This window comes from Taudactylus pleione, unplaced genomic scaffold (assembly GCF_031769625.1).
Source record: "Taudactylus pleione unplaced genomic scaffold, aTauple2 ptg000497l, whole genome shotgun sequence".
Taxonomy (NCBI): domain Eukaryota; kingdom Metazoa; phylum Chordata; class Amphibia; order Anura; family Myobatrachidae; genus Taudactylus; species Taudactylus pleione.
In genome coordinates, this window is record NW_028284899.1 from 2,477,571 (window position 1) to 2,504,949 (window position 27,379).

The 27,379-nt window shown below is 44.4% G+C and overlaps 1 protein-coding gene and 1 long non-coding RNA gene across 3 annotated transcripts in view; one reads left to right on the forward strand and one right to left on the reverse strand.

The window, feature by feature from the left end:
- The first annotated feature begins 769 nt into the window (after positions 1-769).
- On the forward strand, positions 770-15,956 carry LOC148502432 (uncharacterized). Its single transcript, XR_015870016.1, has 4 exons — positions 770-814; positions 12,364-12,407; positions 13,191-13,268; positions 15,703-15,956. It is a non-coding gene; the product is annotated as an uncharacterized LOC148502432 (long non-coding RNA).
- Positions 15,908-27,379, reverse strand: part of RNF20 (ring finger protein 20) — a 32,176-nt gene continuing 20,704 nt past the window's right edge. For both annotated transcript variants that reach the window (XM_088449855.1, XM_088449856.1), the window contains exons 11-20: positions 26,373-26,508; positions 25,732-25,853; positions 25,318-25,655; positions 24,423-24,540; positions 23,666-23,815; positions 20,480-20,692; positions 19,051-19,176; positions 18,801-18,941; positions 18,357-18,458; positions 15,908-17,459 (exon numbers count right to left, since the gene is read on the reverse strand). In XM_088449855.1, coding sequence (XP_088305981.1) covers positions 17,283-17,459; positions 18,357-18,458; positions 18,801-18,941; positions 19,051-19,176; positions 20,480-20,692; positions 23,666-23,815; positions 24,423-24,540; positions 25,318-25,655; positions 25,732-25,853; positions 26,373-26,508 — 1,623 coding nt within the window. In that variant the 3' untranslated portion in view covers positions 15,908-17,282. The remainder of the gene's footprint in view (positions 17,460-18,356; positions 18,459-18,800; positions 18,942-19,050; positions 19,177-20,479; positions 20,693-23,665; positions 23,816-24,422; positions 24,541-25,317; positions 25,656-25,731; positions 25,854-26,372; positions 26,509-27,379) is intronic.

Here is a 27,379-nt window from a genome sequence, read left to right on the forward strand (position 1 = left end):
TGGTTGGTCCTGCGCACGCTCCGGAGCTCTCTACAAAAGGGGCGGCTGTCGATGTTGATTGACAGCTCGCCCTGTTTTGTAGGCGGGGCGGGGGGGTGGTTCTCCAAAACTGAGGCGTTCCCATGCGAACGCCTGCCGTTTTGTGGGCGCCGCACTGACATCAATGATGTCAGTGGAGAGCTTCCTGCTCAAACAGAGCAGGAAGCTCCCTGGGGCTTACGAGTGCCGAGACCCAACCTTTGGGTCTCGTCGAAAGCCCCGATGGTCACCCTGGTCGTTAGCTAAGCTGTGGGTGGTAACCCACAGCTTAGCTTACGACCAGGAGGCCGCACTAGTATAATGAAGCGGCTGCCCTCATTCAGAACGAGCGGCCGCTTCGAGCGACCGCCTCTGAATGAGGCCCATAATGTGATACCCCTGTGGAGTTTGTGTCAAAGCCTATTGGTTTCTCTGTGCATTGTTTCCTGAGAGGGATCCAATCGAATCCCTTCCAGTGTCCCTACATACGCCGAAGGACTCCCGGGTCATAAACCACAAAGGACAAATAACAGCGAACTCACCAAAATCAAGCTGGTTCAGAACCTAGTACATAACCCCCCAAATGTAATATAGCCATGTAAGAAAATAACTCATATAATATATTGTATATACAGTATATGATGCAATGTATTTACAGGCATCCTGCCAATGTGTACAACATGCAATTACCTTTCCTCCAACTCCACCTTCTCACTGGTAACTCACTGACAACCAGCTGATTTATCAACACAACAAAACACCTACAAGGACTGAAGACAGAGGGAGTAGGCAGCAGGTATGTAAAAAGCTAGTGTATAGCCTGTGCTACTATATTAGTTATTATGGACCTGATTCAGGGGTGGACGCAATGATGATGTTTGCGCAGTTCCATAGCTCTGTGCACTTAACACGCGTTATCTGCAGGCTTACTGCATGTGGAAATTGTCAGCTGTAGCTGCTCTAAATATCCTGAAGATCACTACCGTGCATACAATGACCTGAGTGTACCCAGAGGGCCTGATTCAGTACAGATCGCAACTGCGAATTTGCATGGAACACCGTGGCGAAAATATGCTAATGCTTTCCAAAGCTCAGCCGGCTGCTTTATCACATCCGTCCACTGTCGCTCTTCTGTGTAAACATCGATACCATCAACTCACACATCGCACAGGTCTGCAGCATTTACACCAAGTCTGATCAGCCGCACACACTGCAAGTCTCCTCGCACGTAGAGAGCTCTCAGGCTGCGTAGGCAATCGCAGTGCACGCCCAAGAAACAGCGTTCAAATGGACAGGCACTCCTGCGTTTCTCTGACCACTCCCCCGTCACCTCCCGCAAATGCTGACCTCATGTCACTCACTCTGCAATGGACTCCTCTGTGCATACATAATCGTAGTGCAATCGCTATGCACACGCAGTGCGACTTATACGCATGCCCAATGGCTAACAATCGCTCCATCTGCGTACATACAGTAGTTGCATTTGCGATCGCTGCTGAATCAGGCCCAGAGTGCGCTATATTGTATGGGATTGCTGCCATTATTACTGGTGTCACAAGACCATGGGTGTTCCTAGGAGGTGGCCTAAAGCGAATGCAAAAAAAAGGCTCATAGACGTATTATGGGAGTGTCACAGATTGTCAGTGGAGGCGGCTGTGTACCCTAATGCAGGGCCGCAGCCACAGAGACCATGTTTAGAGCAATTTTAGAAGGACACAGCGGCAGCCATAGGCTACGTGAAGGGTCGATGCTGGATGCAATGTCCATGGACACTGAAAGTGGGCGTTTCAAGGTTCGCACTGTCCGTCGCACGTTAGTACACAGGGGGAAGGCTGAAACTAGCATTTGCATATTACTACCGCTGCAACTCTGCAACAACGCTGAGATGTCCTGAAACATCGGATATATAAGGACTGATAGGCGGTGATATGAATTTTCTAGAACACCGCGCTAGGCGGTGAGATCAGAGCTTTTTATTTGGGCACTTGTGTTGATGGACTTTTGTGACATCCAATGTTGATTGAGAACACAGAAATGTATTTTCTGCTATGATCCTATGGTGCCCTATCACACTGCACTAACTGTGACTTTCTCAGTGGAACAAAGTGCAGATTGTCTACAAGGATTGGAAACAAAGGGCCTGATCCAGAGGCGCTCGCTATTTGTGAGCGCACGCTCTGAATGAGGGCGGGGAGGAATTTTTTTTTTTTCCTGTCCGCTCGCAAAGCTGTGGGTGCCCAGATTATCGCGACCATCGGGCTTGCGAGAAGACCCTGTGGTAGGGTCTTATGTCTCGCAGTGATGTCAGTAAGTCCTCTGTGAGAGCTGAAATCTCTCTGGGGCTTGCGACAACGAGACCCTACCACAAGGGTCTCGTCGCAAGCCCGATGGTCGCGATGGTCCTGACCATCGCGACCATCTTCCTGGCCGCTCGCTATAGCTGTGGGTTGTCACCCACAGCTATGCGAGAGGCCAGGAGGCCGCTCTAAAATACAAGAAGGCCGGCCCTGATTCCGAGCGAGCGCTCTGTCAGGGCATCCGGCTCTGAATCAGGGCCACAATTCACAAACACAGAAGAAAATGTTTTATTTTTGTTGGAGTGCACTTTGGGAGTAACACCACCCTTTAACAGACAGATAGACGCTTGTCGCTGCTGCTTTGAGGATGCAGGTGCGGCTACAGCCCACACATTTCACAAAGACAGAAAAAAAGAAGATTATTTTATTATTGTTGGAGTGCACTTTGAGGGTTACACCACCCTTTAACAGACAGGCGCACGCTTGGTGCTGCTGCTTTGAGGATGCACATACAGTGCACACAATTCACAAACACAGAAGAAAATGTTTTATTTTTGTTGGAGTGCACTTTGGGGGTTACACCACCCTTTAACGGACAGACGCACGCTTGGCGCTGCTGCTTTTAGGATGCACGTACAGTGCACACAATTTACAAACACATAAAAAAAAATATTTATTTGGAGTGCACTTTGGGGGTTACAGCACCCTTTAACGGATGAGCCAGCCGACCCTTTACTTATGACACAGGCGCACGCTTGGCGCTACTTTGTTGATGCACGTGCGACTACTGCGCACACAATTCACAAACACAGAAAAAAATATATATTACTTGGAGTGCACTTTGGGGGTTACAGGCTAACGGACAAGCCAGCCGGCCCTTTACTTATGACACAGGCGCACGCTTGGCGCTACTTTGTTGATGCACATGCGCACACAATTCACAAACACAGAAAAAATATATATTTTTTGCACTTGGGGGGAGCACCCCTGATGGAAAGAGCACCACCTGGACAATACTACAGCACTCCTTTAGGACTGGGACACTGCACAACACAGGACTTTGGAGTGGACACAGCCCCTATGGACAAATGACTGCACAATACAGCCCAGCCAGCCCCTATGGACTTTTAAGGAGTGGACACAGTCCTTGTGGACAACAGCAGCACAGCACAACACAGCCAGCCCCTATGGAATTTGGAGGAGTGGACACAGCCCCTATGGAACAACAGCAGCACAGCACAACACAGCCAGCCCCTATGGACTTTGGAGGAGTGGACACAGTTCCTATGGACAACAGCAGCACGGCACAGCACAGCACAACACTACACTGCACTACACTACACTACACTACACAGCCCAGCCAGCCCTAACTCCCACCCTCCCTCTTCACTGTCCACAGCCGAGTGAGAAAATGGCGCCGACGCGGGTACCTTATATGGAATCCAAAACCCGCGAGATCCGACAACGTGATGATGACGTTTTGCCTCGATTTCAGATCTGAGTCAGGCGGGAAAAGTCGAGCCTCACTCGGATCGGCCTCGGATCGGGGGGGCTCGGGGGGGTTCGGATTTCAGAAATCCGAACCCGCTCACCCCTAGTCTGAATCAGGCTCAAAGTCTCTACAGGTATTTTGAAATCTGTTATATTGTTTCTGTCTTCAGATTGTTGCAAGCATTAGATAAGTTATTATATGCTTCTAGGCACATTATTGCAGCATGATATACAACAAATATTCATGTTTTACCAAAACTCATTCAGAGTGCCAAGTGTGTTATTTTATATAACAGTCAGGTGGAATGATTACAAGGGCACCAGCCCTGATGACACCATGGAATCTATATTATATACAGTATATATATATAGATTCTATATATATATATATATATATATATATATATATATATATCTACACACTACGATTCAAAAGTTTGGGGTCACCCAGACAATTTTGTGTTTTACATGAAAACTGACTTTTATTTATCAAATGAGTTCCAAAATGAATAGAACATATAGTCAAGACATTGGCAAGGTTAGAAATAATGATTTTTATTTGAAATAATAATTTTGTCCTTCAAACTTTGCTTTCATCAAAGAATGCTCCTTTTGCAGCAATTGCAGCATTGCAGACCTTTGGCATTCTAGCTGTTCATTTGTTGAGGTAATCTGAAGAAATTTCACCCCACGCTTCCTGAAGCACCTCCCACAAGTTGGATTGGCTTGATGGGCACTTCTTGCGTACCATGCGGTCAAGCTGCTCCAACAACAGCTCAATGGGGTTGAGATCTGGTGACTGCGCTGGCCACTCCATTACAGACAGAATACCAGCTGCCTGCTTCTTCCGTAAATAGTTCTTGCATAATTTGGAGGTATGCTTTGGGTTATTGTCCTGTTGGAGGTGAAAACTGGCTCCAATCAAGCGCTGTCCACAGGGTTTGGCACGGCGTTGCAAAGTGGAGTGATAGCCTTCTTTATTCAAAATCCCTTTTACCTTGTACAAATCTCCCACTTTTACCAGCACCAAAGCAACCCCAGACCATCACATTACCTCCACCATGCTTGACAGATGGCGTCAGGCACTCTTCCAGCATCTTTTCACTTGTTCTGCATCTCACAAATGTTCTTTTGTGTGATCCAAACACCTAAAACTTAGATTTGTCTATCCATAACACTTTTTTCCAATCTTCCTCTGTCCAATGTTTGCCCATATTAATCTTTTTCTTTTATTGGCCAGTCTCAGATATGGCTTTTTCTTTGCCACTCTGCCTAGAAGGCCAGCATCCCGGAGTCGCCTCTTCACTGTAGACGTTGACACTGGCGTTTTGCGGGTACCATTTAATGAAGCTGCCAGTTGAGGACTTGTGAGGCGTCTATTTCTCAAACTAGAGACTCTAATGTACTTGTCTTCTTGCACAGTTGGGCATCGGGGCCTCCCACTTCTCTTTCTACTCTGGTTAGAGCCTGTTTGTCCTGTTCTCTGAAGGGAGTAGTACACACCGTTGTAGGACTCTTGCCAATTTCTAACATGGAATAGCCAATTTCTTGTCAATTTCTAACATGGAATAGCCTTCATTTCTAAGAACAAGAATAGACTGTAGAGTTTCACATGAAAGTTCTCTTTTTCTGGCCATTTTCGAGAGTATAATCAACCCCACAAATGTGATGCTCCTGATACTCAACTAGCTCAAAGGAAGGCCAGTTTTATAGCTTCTCTAATGAGCAAACTCGTTTTCAGCTGTGCTATCATAATTGCACAAGGGTTTTCAAGGGTTTTCTAATCATCCATTAGTCTTCTAACGCGCTTAGCAAACACAATGTACCATTAGAACACTGGAGTGATAGTTGCTGGAAATGGGCCTCTATACACCTATGTAGATATCCATTTAAAAAACAGACGTTGGCAGCTAGTATAGTCATTTACCACATTAACAATGTGTAGAGTGTATTTCTGATTAATTTAATGTTATCTATATTGAAAAAAACTGCTTTTCTTTCAAAAATAAGGAAATTTCTAAGTGAAACGGTAGAGTATATGTATATACAGTATATATATATATATATATATATATATATATATATATATATAATCTAGTAACATCGGGTCCGGCTCTCCCTGGTAAAAGACAACATGGCCCGATACCTGCATAAAAAAGCTTAAATACTTATCCAACGTGATGCGGCACTCAGGGTACTTGAATCCAACAATAATACTTTATTAGAACATACAGCAACGTTTCAGTGCTTCTACAATACCGGCACTGTCATCAGGCTATAAAACACATCAAGACATCTTACCTGAAATAACAACTCCCGTGCTACACGTAGCCGCCAAGGTCGGAAATGGGATGGCAGACCCAAGCCAACGGCGCACATAGAGTGACATCATCACTCTAACAATTCAGTGACCCTTCACCATGACAACAATGACTACATTACAGAATTCACTGTGTGAGCAGTGCACTATGGTTCACATCATGCTCATCATAAAAATCATAATCAGCAGCATCAGGACAACAACCATAGCTAATTAGTATATTAAACATAGCAATTAATAAAATGTAAACAGTGTGTGTATATAACGCTACAAAAAGACACTAGATAGCACTACATAGTTAAACTAATTCTCACTGATGTCCAAATGTCTTAAACAGAGACCTCACAGTAGCATATGGAATAGGTAAGGCTATTCATAATCATATATAAGGAGCAAGCTATAAAGCTTGTTGCTAGATTATATATTATGTGTCCATATGTAATAGCTAATCACCCTAATGTCTATATTTTGTTTTAATCTATAGCTATAGAAAACAATATGCTAGAACATCAATTCTCATAATTAGTCATCCCATTGCCATATTATATAGAATACTATGTACAAATATAAATATGGACATAATACTGTACATAATGAAAATTGATTAAAAAACACAAAATGCCAACACTTCACAAAAAATTGTGTAGTCCCAGGTGGTCGTTGAGTCCCTTGGGAACAAGGGGCCCCCATCTGTATATCCACTGGCTCTCTAATTGAAGCAATTTTAGTGCACGATCACCTCCCTGATGGACTGGGGGACGTGTTCAATCATATGGTAACATAACGCCGAAAGAGGCTGTGGGGCTGAACAAAAATGGTGTGCAAAGGGCTGATCGCTGCTGACACTAATTAGTGCTGCTCATATGGCATACCTGTGTGCTGCCGTGCGTTCTTTAAAACTACGTTCAGCCTTACCAATGTAGGAGAGGCCACAGGGGCACACAATCTGATAAACTGTATATTTGGTGTTGGACGTGAGCTTATACAGTGCATCTGGAAAGTATTCCACATTTTGTTATGTTACAGCCTTATTCCAAAATGGAATAACTTAATTTTTGTCCTCAAAATTCTACACACAATAAACCATAATGACAACGTGCAAAAAGTTTTTTTTAGATGATTGCAAATTTAATAAAAAAAAAAACACTAAGAAATCACATGTACATAAGTATTCATGGCATTTGCCATGAAGCTCAAAATTGAGCTCAGGTGCATCCTGTTTTCACTGATCATCCTTGAGATGTTCCTACAGCTTAATTGGAGTCCACCTGTGGTAAATTCAGTTGACTGGACATGATTTTGAAAGGCAGACACCTGATTATATAAGGTCCGACACTTGACAGTGCATGTCAGAGCACAAACCAAGCATGAAGTCCAAGGAATTGTCTGTAGACCTCCGAGACAGGATTGTCTCGAGGCACAAACTTGGGGAAGGGTACAAAAAAATATCTGCTTTTTTGAAGGTCCCAATGAGCACAGTGGCCTCCATCATCTGTAAATGGAAGAAGTTCGGAACCAACAGTACTCTTTGTTGGCCGGCCATCTAAACTGAGCGATCGGGGGAGAAGGGCCCTAGTGAGGGAGGTGACCAAGAACCCGATGGTCACTCTGTTAGAGTTACAGCATTCCTCTGTGGAGAGAGGAGAACCTTCCAGAAGGACAACCATTTCTGCAGCAATCCACCAGTCAGGCTTGTATATTAGAGTAGCCAGACGGAAGCCACTCCTTATTAAAAAGCACATGGCAGCCCACCTGGAGTTTGCCAAAATGCACCTGAAGGACTCTCAGGTCTGATGAGACAAATATTGAATGATTTGGCGTGAATGCCAGGCTTTTTGTTTGGAGCAAACCAGGCACCGCTCATCACCAGGCCAATACTATCCCTACAGTGAAGCATGGTGGTAGCAGCATCATGCTGTGGGGATGTTTTTCAGTGGCAGGAACTGGGAGACTAGTCAGGATAGAGGGAAAGATGAATGCAGCAATGTACAGAGACATCCTGGATGAAAACCTGCTCCAGAGCGCTCTTGACCTCAGACTGGGGCAACGGTACGTCTTTCAGCAGCACAACGACCCTAAGCACACAGCTAAGATATCAAAGGAGTGGCTTCAGGACAACTGTGTGACTGTCCTTGAGTGGCCCAGCCAGAACCCAGACTTGAATCCAATTGAACATCTCTGGATAGATCTGAAAATGGCTGTGCACCGACGCTTCCCATCCAACCCGATGGAGCTTGAGAGGTGCTGCAAAGAGGAATGGGCGAAACTGCCCAAAGATAGGTGTGCCAAGCTTGTGGCATCATATTCAAAAAGACTTGAGGCTGTAATTGCTGCCAAAGGTGCATCAACAAAGTATTGAGCAAAGGTTGTGAATACTTATGTACGTGTGATTTCTTAGTTTGTTTTTTTATTAAATGTGCAAAAATCACAAAAAAAACTTTTTACATGTTGTCATTATGGGGTACTGTGTGTAGAATTTTGAGGACAAAAATTAATTTATATCATTTTGGAATAAGGCTGTAACAAAAAAATGTGGAAAAAGTGAAGCATTGTGAATACTTTCCGGATGCACTGTAATTAATAGTATATTTCCTACCTGAATGTGGGTGAAAGAATATATCACCAGGGATCATATAGCTGCATGTCTTGCAAGTGCACTTGATACAACCTTTTTTGCTCATCAGGAAGTGACTATTAAGCAGAGCTTTAGGTCTAGTTATATTTGGTTTCACTAAGTAGTCACATAAATTACGACCTCTTTTATAGCCAGCCATCAGTTTAACATCCTGCAACTTTGTGCAGATCATTCTTAACAATGGCAGTATTAGCCCATCACTCTATACCAAGCCCACTGATCGTAATAACCTATTACATATGAAAAGATTCCATCCGTAACCATTGAAAAGGGGACTTCCCTTTCAGTTACTACGAATTAAACGTATTACATCTGATACCACTGAGGCTGAAGTACAGATGAATACGATGATTGCCAAGTTTCGTCAGAGAGGCTATGACATGAAACTTCTTCTTGAAGCTAAAGCCAAAGTGCTCAAATTAGATAGAGATGTACTCCTGTCTAGACGCAACAGAATCATTAAACCCAAAACACTACCCTGGGTGACACAATTTAATTCCGCTAGCTCGCAGATTGATCTTATTTCTATTAATTGTGGCCCATTCCTAATTGACTATTTATAATAATAATATTGAGCCTGGTTCAGCAGTGGACGGAATTGCAAAGCAGCACGCAAGCAGCTTTGCAATTCCATCCTTGCAATTATGTTAATGCCTCCAGCATACATTAATGACACGAGCCGCGTGATCCTCGGCCGGCTGAGTGACCATGGTCGGACTGGGACATGAAAGGACCATCCGGGGAATGCAGTGGTAGGGGCCCATGCTTAAGGGGAGTGGTCTACCACCAGAGGGGGTGTGGCCAGCCACCACAGATGCTTGGCTTACCATTAGGCAAATCTTGGTGTAGCTTCTATAGGGAACCAAGCCCCTATGCTGATAAATGGTCCTGCTCCACCAGGTAAGTGACCATCTAATACACAGGTTCTCAAACTTGGCCCTCAGGACCCCCAAACAGTGCAAGTTTTCCATGTTTTCTCACAAAATCACAAGTGAAATTATATCCACCTGTGGATCTTTTAAAATGTGTCAGTGAGTAATGAATACACCTGTGCACCTGCAAACATGAACAGTGTGGGGTCCTGAGGACCGAGTTGAGAACCACTGGTTTAATAGAGTAACCATCTATAATTTGAGGTCTGGAACCTGAAACCTAGAGGAGGTGGGAGGGCCCACAGGCAGTGGGGCCCACCGGGGATTTCCCCTGTACCCCTGTGGGCCAGTCCAACCCTGCTAGCCGGGAAGAACTTATAGGGACTGAAACAGAAGAATCTGCCATCATCAGCCGCCTGACCACCTACTTCAATTGGGAAGTGAACGGCACTGGGCTGATCTGAGCAATGGCAGCTCCAGACCGAGAGACTTGAATACTTTTCCCAAGAATCTGGAGCCTCCCAGCTGTTCCAGGAGAGTAGACAAGTATGGCTAACTATCTTATGCTAATGGCAGTATTTGCCTGTCTATACTGATTATCCATCTGTTGTCATACAGAAAGACGCACTGTCCACTGTTTTTCCATCCGCAATCCTCGTCATCAGTATCAGGACTTACACACACCTCATGCAGAGGAAAAAGATCCATCAGAACCAGGTGGCCCATCTCCATCTGCACAAGCCAAACGTGCAGTGAAGTCGGCCCACACTCCCATGAAGGATCTGTTATGCATGTCCGTGCAGTAACCACCCATTTGCCGCCAAGAAACGGCCATTTCGTGCAGAGAGATTTGTCAATGGACGGATCAATCCATCCATACTCAGGGGGTAATTCAGAAGTGGACACAGGGCGTACCATTGTGCACAAGTGTCTAAAGGTTTCCCTCTGCACATGCATCTAGGCCGCATTATGAATGCACCGCGATGGTTAACACATAGAGACACAGAGCAAAATTTCATGGAGATCTAATCAATTTTGATGGCTCGTTTCTGGATGGTAACTAGGGTGTTGGCTACCATTCATGGGCTTGTCGGTGTCAGTGACTGCGTCTAAAGAGTCACTGATTGTCAGTCGCACTGACACTGGTGGCCATGGTCTATCGGGCATTCTACGCCTGCCATTGGCTCGTGCAATGTCCGATAGACCGGACAATGGTGCGCCGATAGTGTGACATTGTACGCACATCAGCAGAATTGAGCTGCAGTCAGTGGGCGTCTCAGTAGGGCACGCACCGCCCCCGGCATTACAATAAGAACGCAGTAGCAACTGCACCAACAGATGTAGCCATTACTGCAACTGTGTCCGCCTCTGAATCACCACTCATTCTCCATCCGTGTACATATCCATAGTACAGCACATGCACAGTCTGTGATTGCTTTCTACAGCACATGCGCAGATTACCGATGTCCGCAAGATCCACACACATTCGGACTTGCGTCCAACTCATAATCAGGCAAGGTAGCAATTTTGGTGACCTAAAAAAGTGTAAATTGTATTTTTCTCTCCATGTTAATTACTTTGTTAATTTCTGCAATAACTTTGCATATGTACTTTTTGTTGAAAGAGGAGTGCACTACTGTGCAAACTCCAGTCTTTCTATTCTCCAGGGAGGCTTCAGGCCCTGTCCCAAGATGGCCACTGACATCACTACTGAGCATGTGCAGGGGCCATCTTATCATACTGCGTAGAGTGACATGGTGGGAGACAGAAGTCTCCTACTTAGCTCCTATATAGCGAAGCTGGTTATTACCTGCTATAAAGCTATTCCAGCATCCTGCACCGCTACCTGCAAGCAGCATACACTCATCATCTGGTGAGCTGTATGAAACCCCGCTCTGCTCCATCACCAGAGTACATATAACAGTGAGTATGGCTGTACCTGCTATCTCTAAATCAACCACTTGTCAAGTAACTGGGCTGTTCCCAGTGTGAGTCATCTGCTGTTGTGTGCCAATACCAACACCTGCACACACATCATTTCCACAAATTGTTTTTTAAATATCTGATATCTTTTTATAAAAGAAAATATACTAGGCCTGAATCTAAGGTTGGCACTTTCATTTTCAATCAGAAAAACACTGTATAATTAAGTTAAGATTTATCCAGTTGTTCTTTGACGAAGGAGTGGTCACGTTTATTTGAGTATTTAAGAGATTTCTGTCATTTATAGGAGAATGTACCTACAATATATACACAATAGGTGGGTGTGGTATGAAAAGTCGACATTCCAAATGTCAACACCTGCATGTCGGCATTAGGTCAACATTCACAAATGTCAACCTGGTTAAAATGTTCCTAATGTCGACATTTAGCATGTTGACACCAGAATGTCGAGCCTAACCTTAACCCTCAAAATAAACACAAAAAACAGTTGAAATGTTAAATGTCAACATTTTAACCATGTCCACATTTGTGAATGTCAAAATTTTTGTGTCGACCTTATGGAGATGCCGACATTCTGACTGGATCCTACAATACAGTATGTTCCCGGCCTTTAAGATTATGCGCAGCCAGATATTAACAGGGTTACAGAAGTGCTTCTCTTACTGTAGCAACGCAAATGGTGAACAGGATTTTATTTTATATAGAAATGTACAATGTATAACATAACGACGATAGAACACAACATTGAACAGTCATCACTGCATTGCATGGTGTTGTGTCTTTCAGAGACAGAAGAGCTGGAGGAAGGCCAGTCTGACCAGTCACAGATGGTGAGACACTGCGATTGTAGTCTGACCAGTCACAGATGGTGAGACACTGCGATTGTAGTCTGACCAGTCACAGATGGTGAGACACTGCGATTGTAGTCTGACCAGTCACAGATGGTGAGACACTGCGATTGTAGTCTGACCAGTCACAGATGGTGAGACACTGCGATTGTAGTCTGACCAGTCACAGATGGTGAGACACTGCGATTGTAGTCTGACCAGTCACAGATGGTGAGACACTGCGATTGTAGTCTGACCAGTCAAAGATGGTGAGACACTGCGATTGTAGTCTGACCAGTCACAGATGGTGAGACACTGCGATTGTAGCTTAGAATGTGCAAGATAGGAGTATTGAACATATGACAAGGCCCTGTAAAAGGTTGTTCTACTGCAATTGTACAGAAATTACTGTATGTGGTGAGGGATCATAATAGCTGATCACATTTGGGGAGATCAAAGTCCAGACCCCATGATGTACTTAAGAGCAAAGCCAGATACTGGGTGCAGAACTAGCAACTGGAAAAATTTATTTTGTGCTGTGCCCCTCAGTGTTGAAACTTTGCGGTGTTGGAGTGTATTTTTTATGCAATGTGTGGCCTTACCTTGAACTGCCCTTGCGAGTCACCCCACATTATTATCTATAGTAAAATAACTATTTTTAATTGTTGGAGTATTGCAGGGGTCCTGTGAAGACTTCTGTGGATTGCGATTTGTTTTGTACCTAAAAAAAGACCTCAAACTACTTAATTTAGGTATTGTCGCTACCTAATTTCTAACCTGTTTCAGGAACCAGTAGAATCGCCCCGACAGAACATGGGAAATGTTACAATTCCAAAGGCTGTGAAGCATGATCCATTATTGCAGGTAAGAGTCCCTCTGTTGTTTCTATATAAATCCATTAAGGACAGCAATCCCTCCTCAACAGTCCTGATGAAAGCTGAGCAACCCAGGTTTTGGCCGCTGGTTTTAAAGGGGCAATAATATTAAATACAAAACCATGTATGTAGAAGAAATAATTCTCTTGGATGCAAAAAGTGTACCATCTACACGAGTTTCTCCTCTGGAGTAGTTGTCACAACCCAGGCCTGTTACCCCTGTCGCCGGCTCACTTACCGCTCCCTATGACCAGCTGGTTCGCTCGCTGCGTGGGGTCCGTGCGTCCACTGCCATCCCTATGAGACGCAGGCTTCATTGTTTATGGCCTGCTAGGCCACAGTACACATCCAGCCAGACTCAGAGTACTGCTGTTCCGATCATGTCGCAGTGTGGCCAATCCCCACCCAGCCTGAGCCAGCCGGTATCATCTGACATCACTCCTCCAATCCTGACTAACCCCGGGGTATTTATTGTAGCCTCTGGCTCGCATTCATTACCAGTACAATGTCTAGCTCAGTCCTTACTGAGAGAAGCTCCACTGTGCTCCGGTTAACTCATTGTGATTCTGCTGATGCAGTCCTGATTTCATTACCTGCTCTTCCACTTCTCTCCGGAGTATCTACATGCTAAACTGCATGCATCATTCCAGCTTGAGCGAGTACTCCAGTTCCGTACCATACACCTGTCTGCTCATTTAACATCCGCTACGCCTGGTTCTGTTCCTGTTGTCATCTGCATATCAAGTTGCACAAATCAATCCAGCGTGATCCAGTGTGCTGGTTCCGTGCTGCCTTTTTGCTAAGGATACACCCGTTTCCTCATGTATTATCTATTGTTCCTGCTTCCCAGGTTCTGTTCCTGCTTTTACTACAGTTACCATCCATTCCGGTGTTCGGTCTGTGTCCGATCCTGTCATCTTGGAGTGCTCCCAGACTACAGAGAACACCCCGTTCGAGCCTGGTAAATCCGTCTGCTAAAGCTCTGACACTCAAGCGTACTGGACTTCAGTAAGAAGAGTGTTATTAATATCAAGTAAAAATCCAGTTCAGCCTGGTCAAACTACTGTTACACTCTCCAACGCGATCTACATCATACCAACACAACACCGACGTCCCTGGTGGGCTAGTACGATCAGGCATCTCTCTGCCGAGGCCCAGGTTCGATTCCCGGTCAGGGAAGCATCTATATCACATGTCAAGAGGGCTCCCCAAGCATGCCAGCTTTGCATACACTATTCAAATAGACATTTACCAGACCCCGGTTCCACAAACAAATACAGACGTGACAGTAGTGATATACTCCTATTAGGATAAATTAGAATCCTTCACAAGGTGCAACCATGATTAAATATTTATTACATAAAGTGAGAAAGATCTCTCAATCACAGCAGTACATTTAACGCGTTTCGCAAAGCGAGTTAGTTTCATCTGAAAACGAGCTGTAGTTAACAAGTGGACAATATTCTTTTGATATCCTTACAGAAATGGAGATGTGTGTAGCACGGTCCCTGCAGGCTTCCCGAAATCCGTGTTGTGTGCAGCACAAAGTATACTCGTGTTTTCTATCTAATATTATAGCCTCTTTTAATCCAGCATCCGAAAATTCCCAACAGGTGGTGGCTTTGAAACGCGTTGCTTAGGAAATCTAACAGTGAGCAGACTGTGGACCTGGCCTAGCTTGTCTCAGGTTTTCAATTGGGAATGGTTTTGTAGGATGCCACTTAACCCTTATTATGATGAGATTATAAAAAAAACTAAAACTCTTCATTCCAGCGTCTTTGCATGACACAATGTTACAGGAACTTGGCAAGACCAAAAGGGGGGAAACAATATTTCCTAAGCATAAAAAGGTTTTTGAAGAACACTGCATCTAGATAATTAAATAATCACGGTAAAAGCAATAATGACACGAAATATAATATTTCTTTTGTTTCAGTAATATAAGGAATTATTTACACACATCTTTGTGGCCAATGCATCATTGCAGGATGTCCATAAACTTGTATTACAGGTTTATACTGAAATCCTAGAATCATGAGTGTCTATTTTATGTAGATAGATATAAATATACAGATCAGAATCTGGGCTGGACAAAATAATGAATGACTCAGGAGCCAGTCAGAACCAAGAGCATGTTATAAAGGACGATCCACTGACATCAATAGGACGGACACACTGAAGTAGTCTGCCTAATATAATTGTTAGTTGAGTTAATATGCTGTACACACAGATGTGTCCATCAAATACTTCCTCCCGTAGTCGCTGCAAGCAGCAAGCGAGCCAGATAGGGAAAGCTAACCTAGTTGAGTTAATATGCTGTACACACAGATGTGACCATCAAATACTTCCTCCCGTAATCGCTGCAAGCAGCAAGCGAGCCAGATAGGGAAAGCTAACCTAGTTCTTCCTGTAATGCCTTGCAGGGGCTATCTCGTGGGGACCGTCGCTACATGTTCAGTATCATCAGTGTGTACAACCCAGAACCGAACAGGAGGCGACTGTACCACAAGCACAAAACACTCTGCGACAATGTTCTATCACTCTCATCATTCAGGAAAGGCACAGCCATTTTGTAAGTCGTTACAATTTTCTGTATGACAATAATTAAAATTAAAAAACTGACACAGATACAGAAAAGAGATTTATTTATCCTCCAAAAATACAGGCAGCAATTTTTACAAAGGGAAGGGATCATCCTGGTCCCCGCAATCCTCTTCGCGATCTCCAGAACTAACATCTAGAATCAATATGTAACCTTTCCATAGTGGGCTGGACCCTAACACACAAGGATCGTGGGCTAGATTTACTAGCCCGTGTTTTGTCAAAGCCACCGATGATCGGTGGCTTTAAAGTGGCAACAGAAATAAATGCTAAACCGGGCTGGCTTGGCATTTCTTTCAGTTGCCGTTTTAAATCCATTGGTCAATGCAGCTGATTATCGGCAGCTTTGACAAACCGCGGGTTAGTAAATCTTCTCCTGTGACTCACCCAGTACTACACAGCACAGCAAGCCAAAAATACCAAATGATAGGAAGCGTAACATCCAATAAAGTTTTATCCAATCACAGAAGGCAACTTGGCAAACTACATAATGTATGTGTGAAAGGTCCAAACTATGACAGCAGTTAAGAGCTTTCATATGTTAAGTGGCTTTGAAATCCATTTTCAATGCAGCTACTGGTCTGTGCTGTAACCCATACCAAGAGCGTCTCTGCTGTGTCTTACAATTGCCTTGCAAGTCTTTAAAAGAACTTTATACAGATCTGTCTGCATGTAATCTTTGTTTTCTGCAAAAGCAGTATGACGACTTGTATCCTCCAAAGTGTGTGCGCTGGTTACCGGTAGATCATAATATCTGAGGATACTTAGCTATCAGGTTTTAATGGTAATCCTGAACTTTAACATAGATGTCTTCATATATTGTATATTGTATGCTTGTGATTACATAACATATAAGAATATTTTGTTTCTGCTGCTAAAGACTGACCATACGGTTTTATCCTGTTTCAGCTACAAGTACGCACTTGTTTGTTGATGCATCACTGAAAACTGACAGCCATGTTGTGCAACCATCCAGGGTTACTGTTGCAAAAGAAATACAAACATGAGTCTGTAGTTCTTATACTGTGACCCTGCAAGGTGTAGCCAGCCTGGCATTTCTTGTGAATGGGATGGTAGGATCTGTAAATTTTGACAATAAATAGCTACATACAACAACTAACTAACTAACTAACTAACCATACAGTGATAACTGTTGGCGGCCACTGTACTGTGCACTTAGGTGATTTCTTGCTAACCTTGTGTGGTAAAAAAGGAGAAAGATAATCTATACATGATGTTTCTGAGGTAACGTGCTAGGTCATCACAGGATGTAGGTTAATGTGCGTGAAACAGGGGCCGTGAAGGTCATGTTGTTGCTTGCAAAATATGTCTATCCATACAGGGGGCTCAATGAGTCGCGTATTCATTGAGAGACTCAACAAGGCCTTGAGACGTCACCCATTCAACCAATATAAATACGATGGAAGTCGTTGGCACCGAAGGCTGCGTTACACTTGGGACACTTGCGCTGTCTCGTGTCATACCGTGTCTTGACACACTCAAAGCAGAAAACGTGGAAACACTTAGTCAGCACAGCATCCATCTTACGGGAGTTGCAGCACGGGCAGGTGAGGCGAGACTGAGAAAAAGAACACGGTAATTTGATGAGAAGTTGTATTATATCAAACATATTGGAGTTGATTCTGAGTTGGGAGTAAAGCAGAAAGAGCAAGTAACTTTGCACCTTGGTAAAACCATGGTACACTGCAGGTGGAGCAGATGTAAATGTGCAGAGGGATTTAGTGTTAAAGAACCATGTCCAAGCTCAAATGTAAACTGCATTGTACAAATAAAGCTGTCCAGCATTTGTGGCCTACATGCAAAAGCAGCTAGTATTTACCCTGCTTGCAAAAATAATAAATGTACTAAACAGAATTAAAATCTGTACTAAACCAAAGATACCAATCAGGAATGAGCTTTTATTTCTTTTACGTTGGATAGTGAAAGCAAATATCTCTTTGGCTGCTGTGGCATTAGTACCAGTTTGAACGCCTGAAAAATGTTCGTAAAGAATTTTCCCTCTATTTACAAACATTTTGTACCTACAGTTAAATATACTTTGTGACTTCCATCGCCACACTCTATTACCCCATGGTAATCCAGAATCTGCCTTTTGCATTGTTCATAAATGAAACATATACCATGGCAGGACCTGAGATAATTGGAGGGAAATCAGCATTTGAATCCTGATGGCCAATGAAAAAATTGGAGGGAAATCAGCATTTGAATCCTGATGGCCAATGAGAAAATTGGAGGGAAATCAGCATTTGAATCCTGATGGCCAATGAGAAAATTGGAGGGAAATCAGCATTTGAATCCTGATGGCCAATGAGAAAATTGGAGGGAAATCAGCATTTGGAACCTGATGGTCAATGTGAATATTTATAAAAAAACCCTAGCACCACAAGACACGTTAGGCGATAATGTCAAGAGCTGTTACATACAGAAAAATAACGTATACCGTTAAACTTCTTACCTTGCACTCTTTGATCTCTTCCATTAAAATCTTATCACAGGTCGGCACCAAATCAGGTTTCTTAGTAGATTCCAGTTTCTTTCGAAGACGAGAGATGTCCTCCTGTACGTAGAATAGCAATATCGGCAAGGTTATGCAAACAGATTTATGTCCGCAACACACACACACACACACACACACGGAAAGACCAGTCTAAATTCCCTAACATACAAGCACGAACACACATTACGGCTAATTTTGAAAGACTCCAATTAACTCAGCAGAATGTTTTTGGAGTGTGTGAGGAAACCAGAGCACCCAAAAGAAAACCATGCAAATACAGAGAAAACATACAAACTCCACACAGGAGGCTATCAAGCCTTTCTTGCCAAAAAGAACTCTCACGCCATTCAATTAGCTAAAGGCAGAGACAGGAAATGAGGCAGCAAAAGGGTCAAAGTTCACCTGCGCCCGTTTGTAGTTGAAGGCATCCTTTTCCCTGCTGGAGCTATTCTCTATAATTTCCTTCCGCAGGTCTTGCAGTTTTTTCTGAGACAGTTCCAGCTGAGCCCGGAGCTCTTCGGCCTGCGAAGAAGCATCCATCGCCTGGAGGGAGGGAGATGACCATTTTAATTGGGGCGATTAACAAAGCAGGGGTCGCCTGGTGGTCATATAAACATGATGCCGTAGATATGGGAGGTGAATGGAGCGGTACCTTGCGCTTACTGAGATCCAGCGCCTGAGTGCGCAGAGTCAGCTCCTTCTCCCCCGTGGTGATGCTGCTCTGCAGTAAGTGCTCTTTCTCTTCCAGCTTCCGCAGAACCTGTAGCTGAGCATCCACCTGAAATCACAAGTCACCGTCAGGCAGCAGAAATAACAGGACCTGATAGCAAGTAGTGCGCTGCTGCTGCCATCGCTCTAGCTTCTTTAGCTGTAGTCGTGCCTTCGGCTTTATGCCAATGCTAGCATCAGCTCTTCCCCTAGTGCAGGCCTGGCCAACCTGTGGCTCTCCAGCTGTTGTGAAACTACAAGTCCCAGCATGCCTTGCCAGAGTTTTAGCATTCCCCAATAGCAAAACTGTGGCAAGGCATGCTGGGACTTGTAGTTTCACAACAGCTGGAGCGCCACAGGTTGGCCAGGCCTGCCCTAGTGTATAAGAGTGCGTCTTACTGTGCAAGGACTGCCACGCTTTATTATAGCATCTTTAGACGCTGTAATACCGCTTTGTATGCCAACATCAGTCTGACCATCAAAACTTGCCCCAGCCCTATGCTATGGCTTCCAATGTGACTCAATAAGCGGTGTACATAACCACCATCAGTGACACAACAGCAATACTCCCAACACACTGCACATTTCCAATACATTTCTGATACCATGGCGTCTCAATCGCAACTGCAGCTCTGTGCGTACACACAGTGTAACGCATGCGCCGTATATAGGTTTTCGTACACGCGCAGATGCAAACAAACGGCATTGATGGCAGCACAGAATCAGGCTCGCAGTGTCCTTTCCTGAAAGCTATGCACTAAGCTACGGGGCAGCGAGTGATGCGAGTAGAGCTTATGCCTGGAGTACCAACAGATGGATACTGCTGGCACAGTCATCACCTTCAGGGCTTTTAAACAAAACACTAGCCTGCCATATAAAAGCTGTCAGGTAGGTATTCTCTCTCTTACAGCTCCCCTCCCCTGCTTACAAGTGGGATATCATCTGACTCTTGGGGATAGCGTATAAGAGGCCATCTATCTCCCAAACAGCTTAGTATCCCGATGCTTTCCATGCTGTGAGTTATTATCAACAGCAATACTGGAAAGAGAAGAAAAGCTAAGACAATGATTCTCTCCCTATGGAAACCATTTGTAAACGGAGAAGGAAGAGGAACCGCTAACAACAGACTAATCTAAATACCACCTTGATATGAGGCAAGCAGGAGATATTAGCAAGATGTGTGGTAACTTCTAAGCCTTGTAGATCATGGCTGCCCCTGTGTGACACATAGGTTGCCACCTATACTTTTCCGGGTGATCAACTTGTGTGGCGTTCAGTAGAGAGCGCTCATGTTGGAGTAGTGTTATCTGCTCTACTGAGCTGGGGATACACTATATCAAACACTGTATCCTCTCAGTGGGAGCACACTGCACCTGGGTACGCAGGGTGAGCAACTGGTCGGCTAGTTCCTCCTTCTCTTCTTTGAGAAGTTTGTGGATCTGGTTGGATTTGATCCTTTCCGACATCAGTTTGAAGTTGGCGTCATCCTTCTCCCTCAGCTGCTGCATTAGGCGGATGTTCTGCTCCTGCATGTCCTCAAACGCCTGCCCTGTGACGTCCATCTCCGAGAGCAGGGCCTCCTCCTCCTGTCATGCACACATAATTAACCGTAAGGGCTTTAGTGCCTAGGCAGTGTGACATACATGAAGCTATAGCAGGAAATTACACAGAGCCCTGATTTAGGCAATAAACATCAGTCTGTCCATATTCATAAGTGTGGAGCATTTCCCTGAACCAATATTAGAGCACACATTATTCCTGTCCAATCAATGGAAATATCCAGTACAGGGTTTGGTACAAATATGCACTGCATCCAGAAATATAATTTGCCGTTGACCAGAACAGACCTGCAATAAAGTAAACCTGTTGCCAAGAACCCAATACTACATCATAAAAATGTTACTTGGTAAAGAAATGTTTTCTTATGGCCGGTACACACTAGATGACATCGGCATATACACCTGCCGATCCCTGCGGCGACGGAACGACGGCGGGGGCCAAACGATATCGTCCGTCTGGCATGCTTGTAGATCTGAAGGGCGATGTTGCTGACGACGCATGGGAGCGCGCATAGTCAGCGACATAGCGGGTACACACTGGCCAGTGTGCCCGATATGTCGGTCCGAGCCACCAGACTGGACGACATATTGTCAAGTGTCATCGACAATTTGCCCCTTAGTCAGCATTGCTGGCTACAGAGCTGGGGTTATGGGTTCAATTCTAACCACAGCTCCTCTGTGTAGCGTTTGTATGTCCTCTACATGCTTCAATTCTCTCCTAGAATGCAAAGATTTGGAGATTTTATATATATATATATATATATATATATATATATATATATATATATAAATAAATAAAATAGTATCTGTGCTCATTATGCACCCATTAGGTTCATTTTTAAGAGTTTTCTTTCTACTTACAGTAGTATCATGAGTAACCACACTGGGATTCAGTTGCATTGTTTTAGTATTGTTTTTATTGAACAAGGAGTTATATGGCAAGTTACACTGCCAACCTCACTAAACAGCTAGTAAAAACAGAATGTGACCGTAAATGACTGCAATGCCCGATAACAGTTGAATCAGATCATAAGAAGGAATGCGGATAAAGGAGTTGCAAGATAGAGCAGTTTAAACATGACAGCACATAACAGGCTCCTATAATACTAGAACCACCTCTTCGGCAAGAGACTGGAAGTATGTAATCCAATGCATGTCTATGGCCAAAGTGGAAAATGATCCTGGCTGGATTAGCCTGCGATAGGCCTCTCTATTGTTTTGCCTATATCCTTTCATTTACAGTCCCCTTACAATTCTTACCTTCTGTGGTTATGCTTAAAGATGGGATTTATTTCCTTACCGTTAAATTCTTTTCTTCAAAGCCAACAGTGGACACAGACATTTCTCTGGGGCTAAGCTCAACCAAAAGAAGGCACAGAGGACCTCATTCAGACCCGCTCGCTAGAGGCGTTCGCTCGCTCGATGTGTATGCAAGTTTGGGAAGGCAGGCGATTGCACGGTAAGGCATTAGCACGCCCACTATGTCTTGGCGTGCGATCGCTTTGTGTATGCAGATGTCCACCAGCCTGTCCACTTGCGCACGTCAACTCCAGGAAGTGTATGCAACCATCAGTACCATCGGATGCGATCGCAGCGCTTGTGGCAGACCATACCCTACTGCAAGCACTGCGAGCACTTCAGGATAAAAACCAGCCAGGTGACGTGTACTATGACGCTGTCTCTAAATTATGCACGCCTCTGAAGTGGTGTCAAGACACTCAGGCACGCCTGCATTCACACCTCCACTCCCCTGTTTTTAATGGCCAGCCCCTGTCACCACCCACAAACGGTTTCTCCTGTCACTCACTCTGCTGGGCAGTCTATGCGCAGCGAGCGAACGCTTCCCGACCTTTCGCACTGGTTTGCGCACTGCAATGCGTACGCAAACGCATACGCATAATGTGAAAATCGGCTGGCTACGAGCGAACGCATCCTAGCGAGCGGGTCTGAATCAGATCCAGAGTTCCTACACCTCTAATGCTAACCTATCACCATCCACTGCTAGGAACAATTGAACTAATCATTGGTAGGCAAGCTCGCGCTCTATGTTATTAGGAGATTCACACTTAGAAGATAACACACATTCGGTGTGACATCAACGGTTATACACTTCAGAACCTTTCCCGTAACACTACATAATGAAATGGGGGGGGGGGCACTGTGTACATAAAGGCACCTCATCACTGGCCTACCCGATATTAAGTATGTAAGGAATGTCTCTCAGTTTTTCTCTAGGTCTAATATAGTGCAAATTATTATATGCAGGCTGATCAGATCTCTTTTTTCGGACTCCCTACTACGGAGTGTTACATATTGTGAAACATATAATAAGCAGGAAGGTCATGTATTTTCTAGTGTTCCTGCTAGGCTGTTTTTAGCAGGGCACTGCGTCCTGCCCAATTTCAAAAGGGCAGAATGCGCCCTGCCGGCGCCCCGCTAAAACAACATGCTGGGTGCTGTCCGCAAAAGTGGGCTACAGTGTCCCGCGGGTGGGAATAATTGCGGTGCAGTGCTCACTGCCAAATAGATGTCCAGCATGTCTGTAAGTGCTGGGTACGCCCCCCCAAGAGTGATGAAAAGGGGGCATGTTATAAAGACACCTTCTCGTGGCCACGCCCCTTTTCGCACGCACGCTAGAGTGCCCTTTATATGGTCTGGCGCCCTACCCCGCACCTAGAATAAACACTATGTTTCCCTCTAAGTGATACCCTAGTAAATACACAGGATGGTCACACATTTGTCTCTGCTCGGTGTGATATACTTGTGAGCAATATTATAAGCAGGGTAATCACATAATTATCTCAGATTCCTTCCTGGGAGACCTATAATAAGCAGGGTGGTCACATTTCCCTCAGGTTCTCTCATTGGTGTAACTGCTATTACTCAAGAATCACTATTTGTTAATGTTTACTTCCTACAATTAATATACATTTGTAGCCATATATTTCACATTCATCTAAAATGGGGTGGAAGCAGATATTCCCTGGTATCTCCACTCACTTGTTTGGCTGTGGACAGTCTCTTTTGCAGCACCTCGGTCTGCTCTTCAGCCGCTCTCATTCGGCGCAGGGCGTCCTCATCCGCCATTTTTTTGCTGTCTCTACGCTCTCTCTCCTCCAACTCTCTGTGTCGCTGGCGCAGCTCTTCCAACTGATAAAGACAGCAGTATATAGGAAATGAAAAAGGGACGTTCACATCGTCATCCATTTGCCATAATAATAGAGCAACATAAGGATCTGCTGAGAGGGGGCGTGGTTAAACGTTTTATGCCATGTGAAGTACAGAATATGACCTGCAGGTGGCGGTGTTGGTACAGAAAGCAGGCATGAGGGGAGGCAATATGGCTGGGGTATTCTTACATACTACAGAGGGTTAGTTAGTTAGTTAGTTAGTTAGTTAGTTAGTTAGTTAGTTAGGGATATGTAATTCCTTGCAAAACACATAGCCAGAGGTAATAAACTGGAAATGATGAGGGCCAATTTGTGAAATTGTATAGCACAGAGGTTCTCAAAATCAGTCCTCAGGACCCCACACAGTTCATGTTTTCCAAGTCACCTAGCTGGTGCACAGGTGTATTCATTACTCACCAACAACTTTTAAAAAATACACAGGTGGAGCTAATTATTTCACTTGTGATTCTGTGAGGAGACCTGGAAAACATGCACTGTTTGGGGTCCTGAGGACCAAGTTTGAGAACCTGTGCTCTAGCATAATAACTCCCAGTACCTTGCACGAAACCTATTCCTTTCCTCCTTACCTCAGCTTTGCTTTTTCTCTCAGCCGCCATGAGCTGAACCTTGTCTCTCTGTTCCTTGGGCGCTGAGCGATACATATCCAATAGCAGCTTCATGTCTCGTAGCGACTCCTGCACTCGCCTAGCATATAAAGAAGAGGGGATAGATGACTAAGCACTGGAGAGATACATAGAAGCTGATTTATTAACAAGATTCTAAAGCAGAGATGTTCTGGAACAGCAAATCGTTTTGTTTTAATAGTAACAAATCATATACCGGTTTTCATTGGTTCAACTTAAACTAGATTGATCAAAGTTAATATCTGATTGGCCACTATAAGCTTACAGCACTGAATACATTAAATGCTACTGCTATAACAAGTTAACAATCATTTGGTTGCTATACACTTACAGCTGATTGGAAAAGATAAATAATATGATAATAATAAATATCAATAATGGAAAAAAAAATAATAATTTGCTTTTCAAGGTACTGCTGAGTCACTGACAAAGGTTTATGGCATCTGACAATTAATCAATGTGTGACAGGAAAAAAAGAAATGTCAGAGGGAGACAAATTGCCTTATAGAGGTCTATACATATTATGGAACAAAAATTACTTCACAAAAGCAAGAAAAAAAATAAAAATTACAGCCCACAGCACACGTTGTATAAGGATCAGACATTAAATAATATACATACACATTTTTACCTAATCAAGCGCTCGTCAAAAATATTTTTATTTTATTGTACACGCTGAAACTGGCTGAGCAGCTGAAACATATCTCAAGCGCAGTAAATCATACTATTTTACAGTTTAAATATTAATTTATACCTGACAATTATTTTAAATATTTTATTTTCGCTCCTAATAAGGTTAAAGGTCAGACTAATGATGCATTGAGCCCTGTTATCTCACTTTAATTCGGCCTTCATCTGTTTGACGCTTTCAGCTTCCTTGCGCTTTGAGTCTGGTTCATGCTTTGGTTTCTCCTTGGAGCTGTCTCCTCGGTCTTTCTCCCGCCCGCGATCCCTTTCCCGCTCTTTTTCCCTCTCCCGCCTGTCTCTCTGCTGCTGCTGTTGCTGCACCTCCTCCTCCTCGCGCTTCGGAACAATCTCTACAACAGGAGTTGGGGCTGGCGTCGGGGGGGCACTTTCTTCAGGCTCGATCTTTATTTCAACGGTTTCTTCCCGAACCTCCTCCACGCTGGACTGTGTGGGCAGCAGGAAGAGGCCGCTGGTAGCGCGAGCACGGACCTGGGAGATGAATGAAGAATAAATGTCATACCGCTGCCACTTTGATGAGCATTGCTCACATTCCCCTCGGACTTACTTTATTAATGTCCACTTGGATTTCCCGCAGGCGCCTCTTGTACCGTAGCACCTCACCCTTTAGCTGATGATTGTGGTTCTGTAGGCTGCTGATCAAATGCCTCATCTCCCGGTTGATAGGACCTACATTTAAAAAAAAAAACAATCATACAGTGTACATTAAATGAACAATTAAACAGACGAATTGCCATTAATAGGGGTGCTTATCTTTCACCGGGGTTCTGACAACTACCTGTCTGCCTGTCAAGCTGCACAGCAGAACCCTCTGACTGATATTAAGCCCTTGCAGTGTCTGGACAATGCCTGGACAAGGGTACAGGACTGTGAAGACATAATGGGGGCACAAAACGGGAGTCGTTGGCACTTGCTCAATGAGGTGGAGCATTACCCACAGCAAAAATTCACATTTGCTTCCAGATTTCACTAAGTAGCCAGCACATGACCCCCAATAGTGCATCTGTGGCGTCTCTGTACAGTTACCCATCATCCTTTGCCTCTTTGGCGCTCTCCCACTGTTAATGTACAGTGTACATCTCTACTATGCCGTATTAGCTTGTCATTTCCCTCTCTGTACTATGTAAGCTGATTACTGGAAATGGAGATCATGGTTTATTTGCATAATTTGCCATGCGTATGACATACCCGCCTGTTCATTGGCAGCCAGAGTCTGCTCAAACTCAATCCTAAGCATCTCGTATTCCTTCCGTACTTGAGCAAGCGTGTCCTCCAGCTGAATCACCTCTGTGCGTACCTTCTTCTGTAGGGCCACCTCATCCCGCTGCAAGATAGCCAGGGAACAGAATACCTCAGTGGACCAATGTAAAGGGCAACTGCATACATTTATGTTTAGTACACACAGACAACTAGATACATAATGAGAAGTCAGTGTGGTTTTACATGGAAACTATACTGAAAGGCAAGGGTGGACAATAAGAAGCCCCCAATCTGTTGTAGAACTATACATTCCAGCATGCCTTGCCACAGGTTTGCTATTTGGTCATGATAAAACTGTTGCAGGAGACAAGTATGGCACCACTACCTTCTTGTTGGTGAAACCCATAGAAAACCTTATATTGGCACAAGCGAAGAATACAAAAGTACCACCTTGTTCTCATGGACAACCAGGTATAGAGCTGTATGGGAAAGCTGTCAGCAGAGACACACAGAACAGAGTCAGCAGAGACACACAGAACAGAGACACACAGAACAGAGTCAGCAGAGATGCACAGAACAGAGTCAGCAGAGAAGCACAGAACAGAGTCAGCAGAGACGCACAGAACAGAGTCAGCAGAGACGCACAGAACAGAGTCAGCAGAGACACACAGAACAGAGACACACAGAACAGAGTCAGCAGAGACGCACAGAACAGAGACACACAGAACAGAGTCAGCAGAGACGCACAGAACAGAGTCAGCAGAGAAGCACAGAACAGAGTCAGCAGAGACGCACAGAACAGAGTCAGCAGAGACGCACAGAACAGAGTCAGCAGAGACGCACAGAACAGAGTCAGCAGAGACGCACAGAACAGAGTCAGCAGAGACGCACAGAACAGAGTCAGCAGAGACACACAGAACAGAGACACACAGAACAGAGTCAGCAGAGACACACAGAACAGAGACACACAGAACAGAGTCAGCAGAGACGCACAG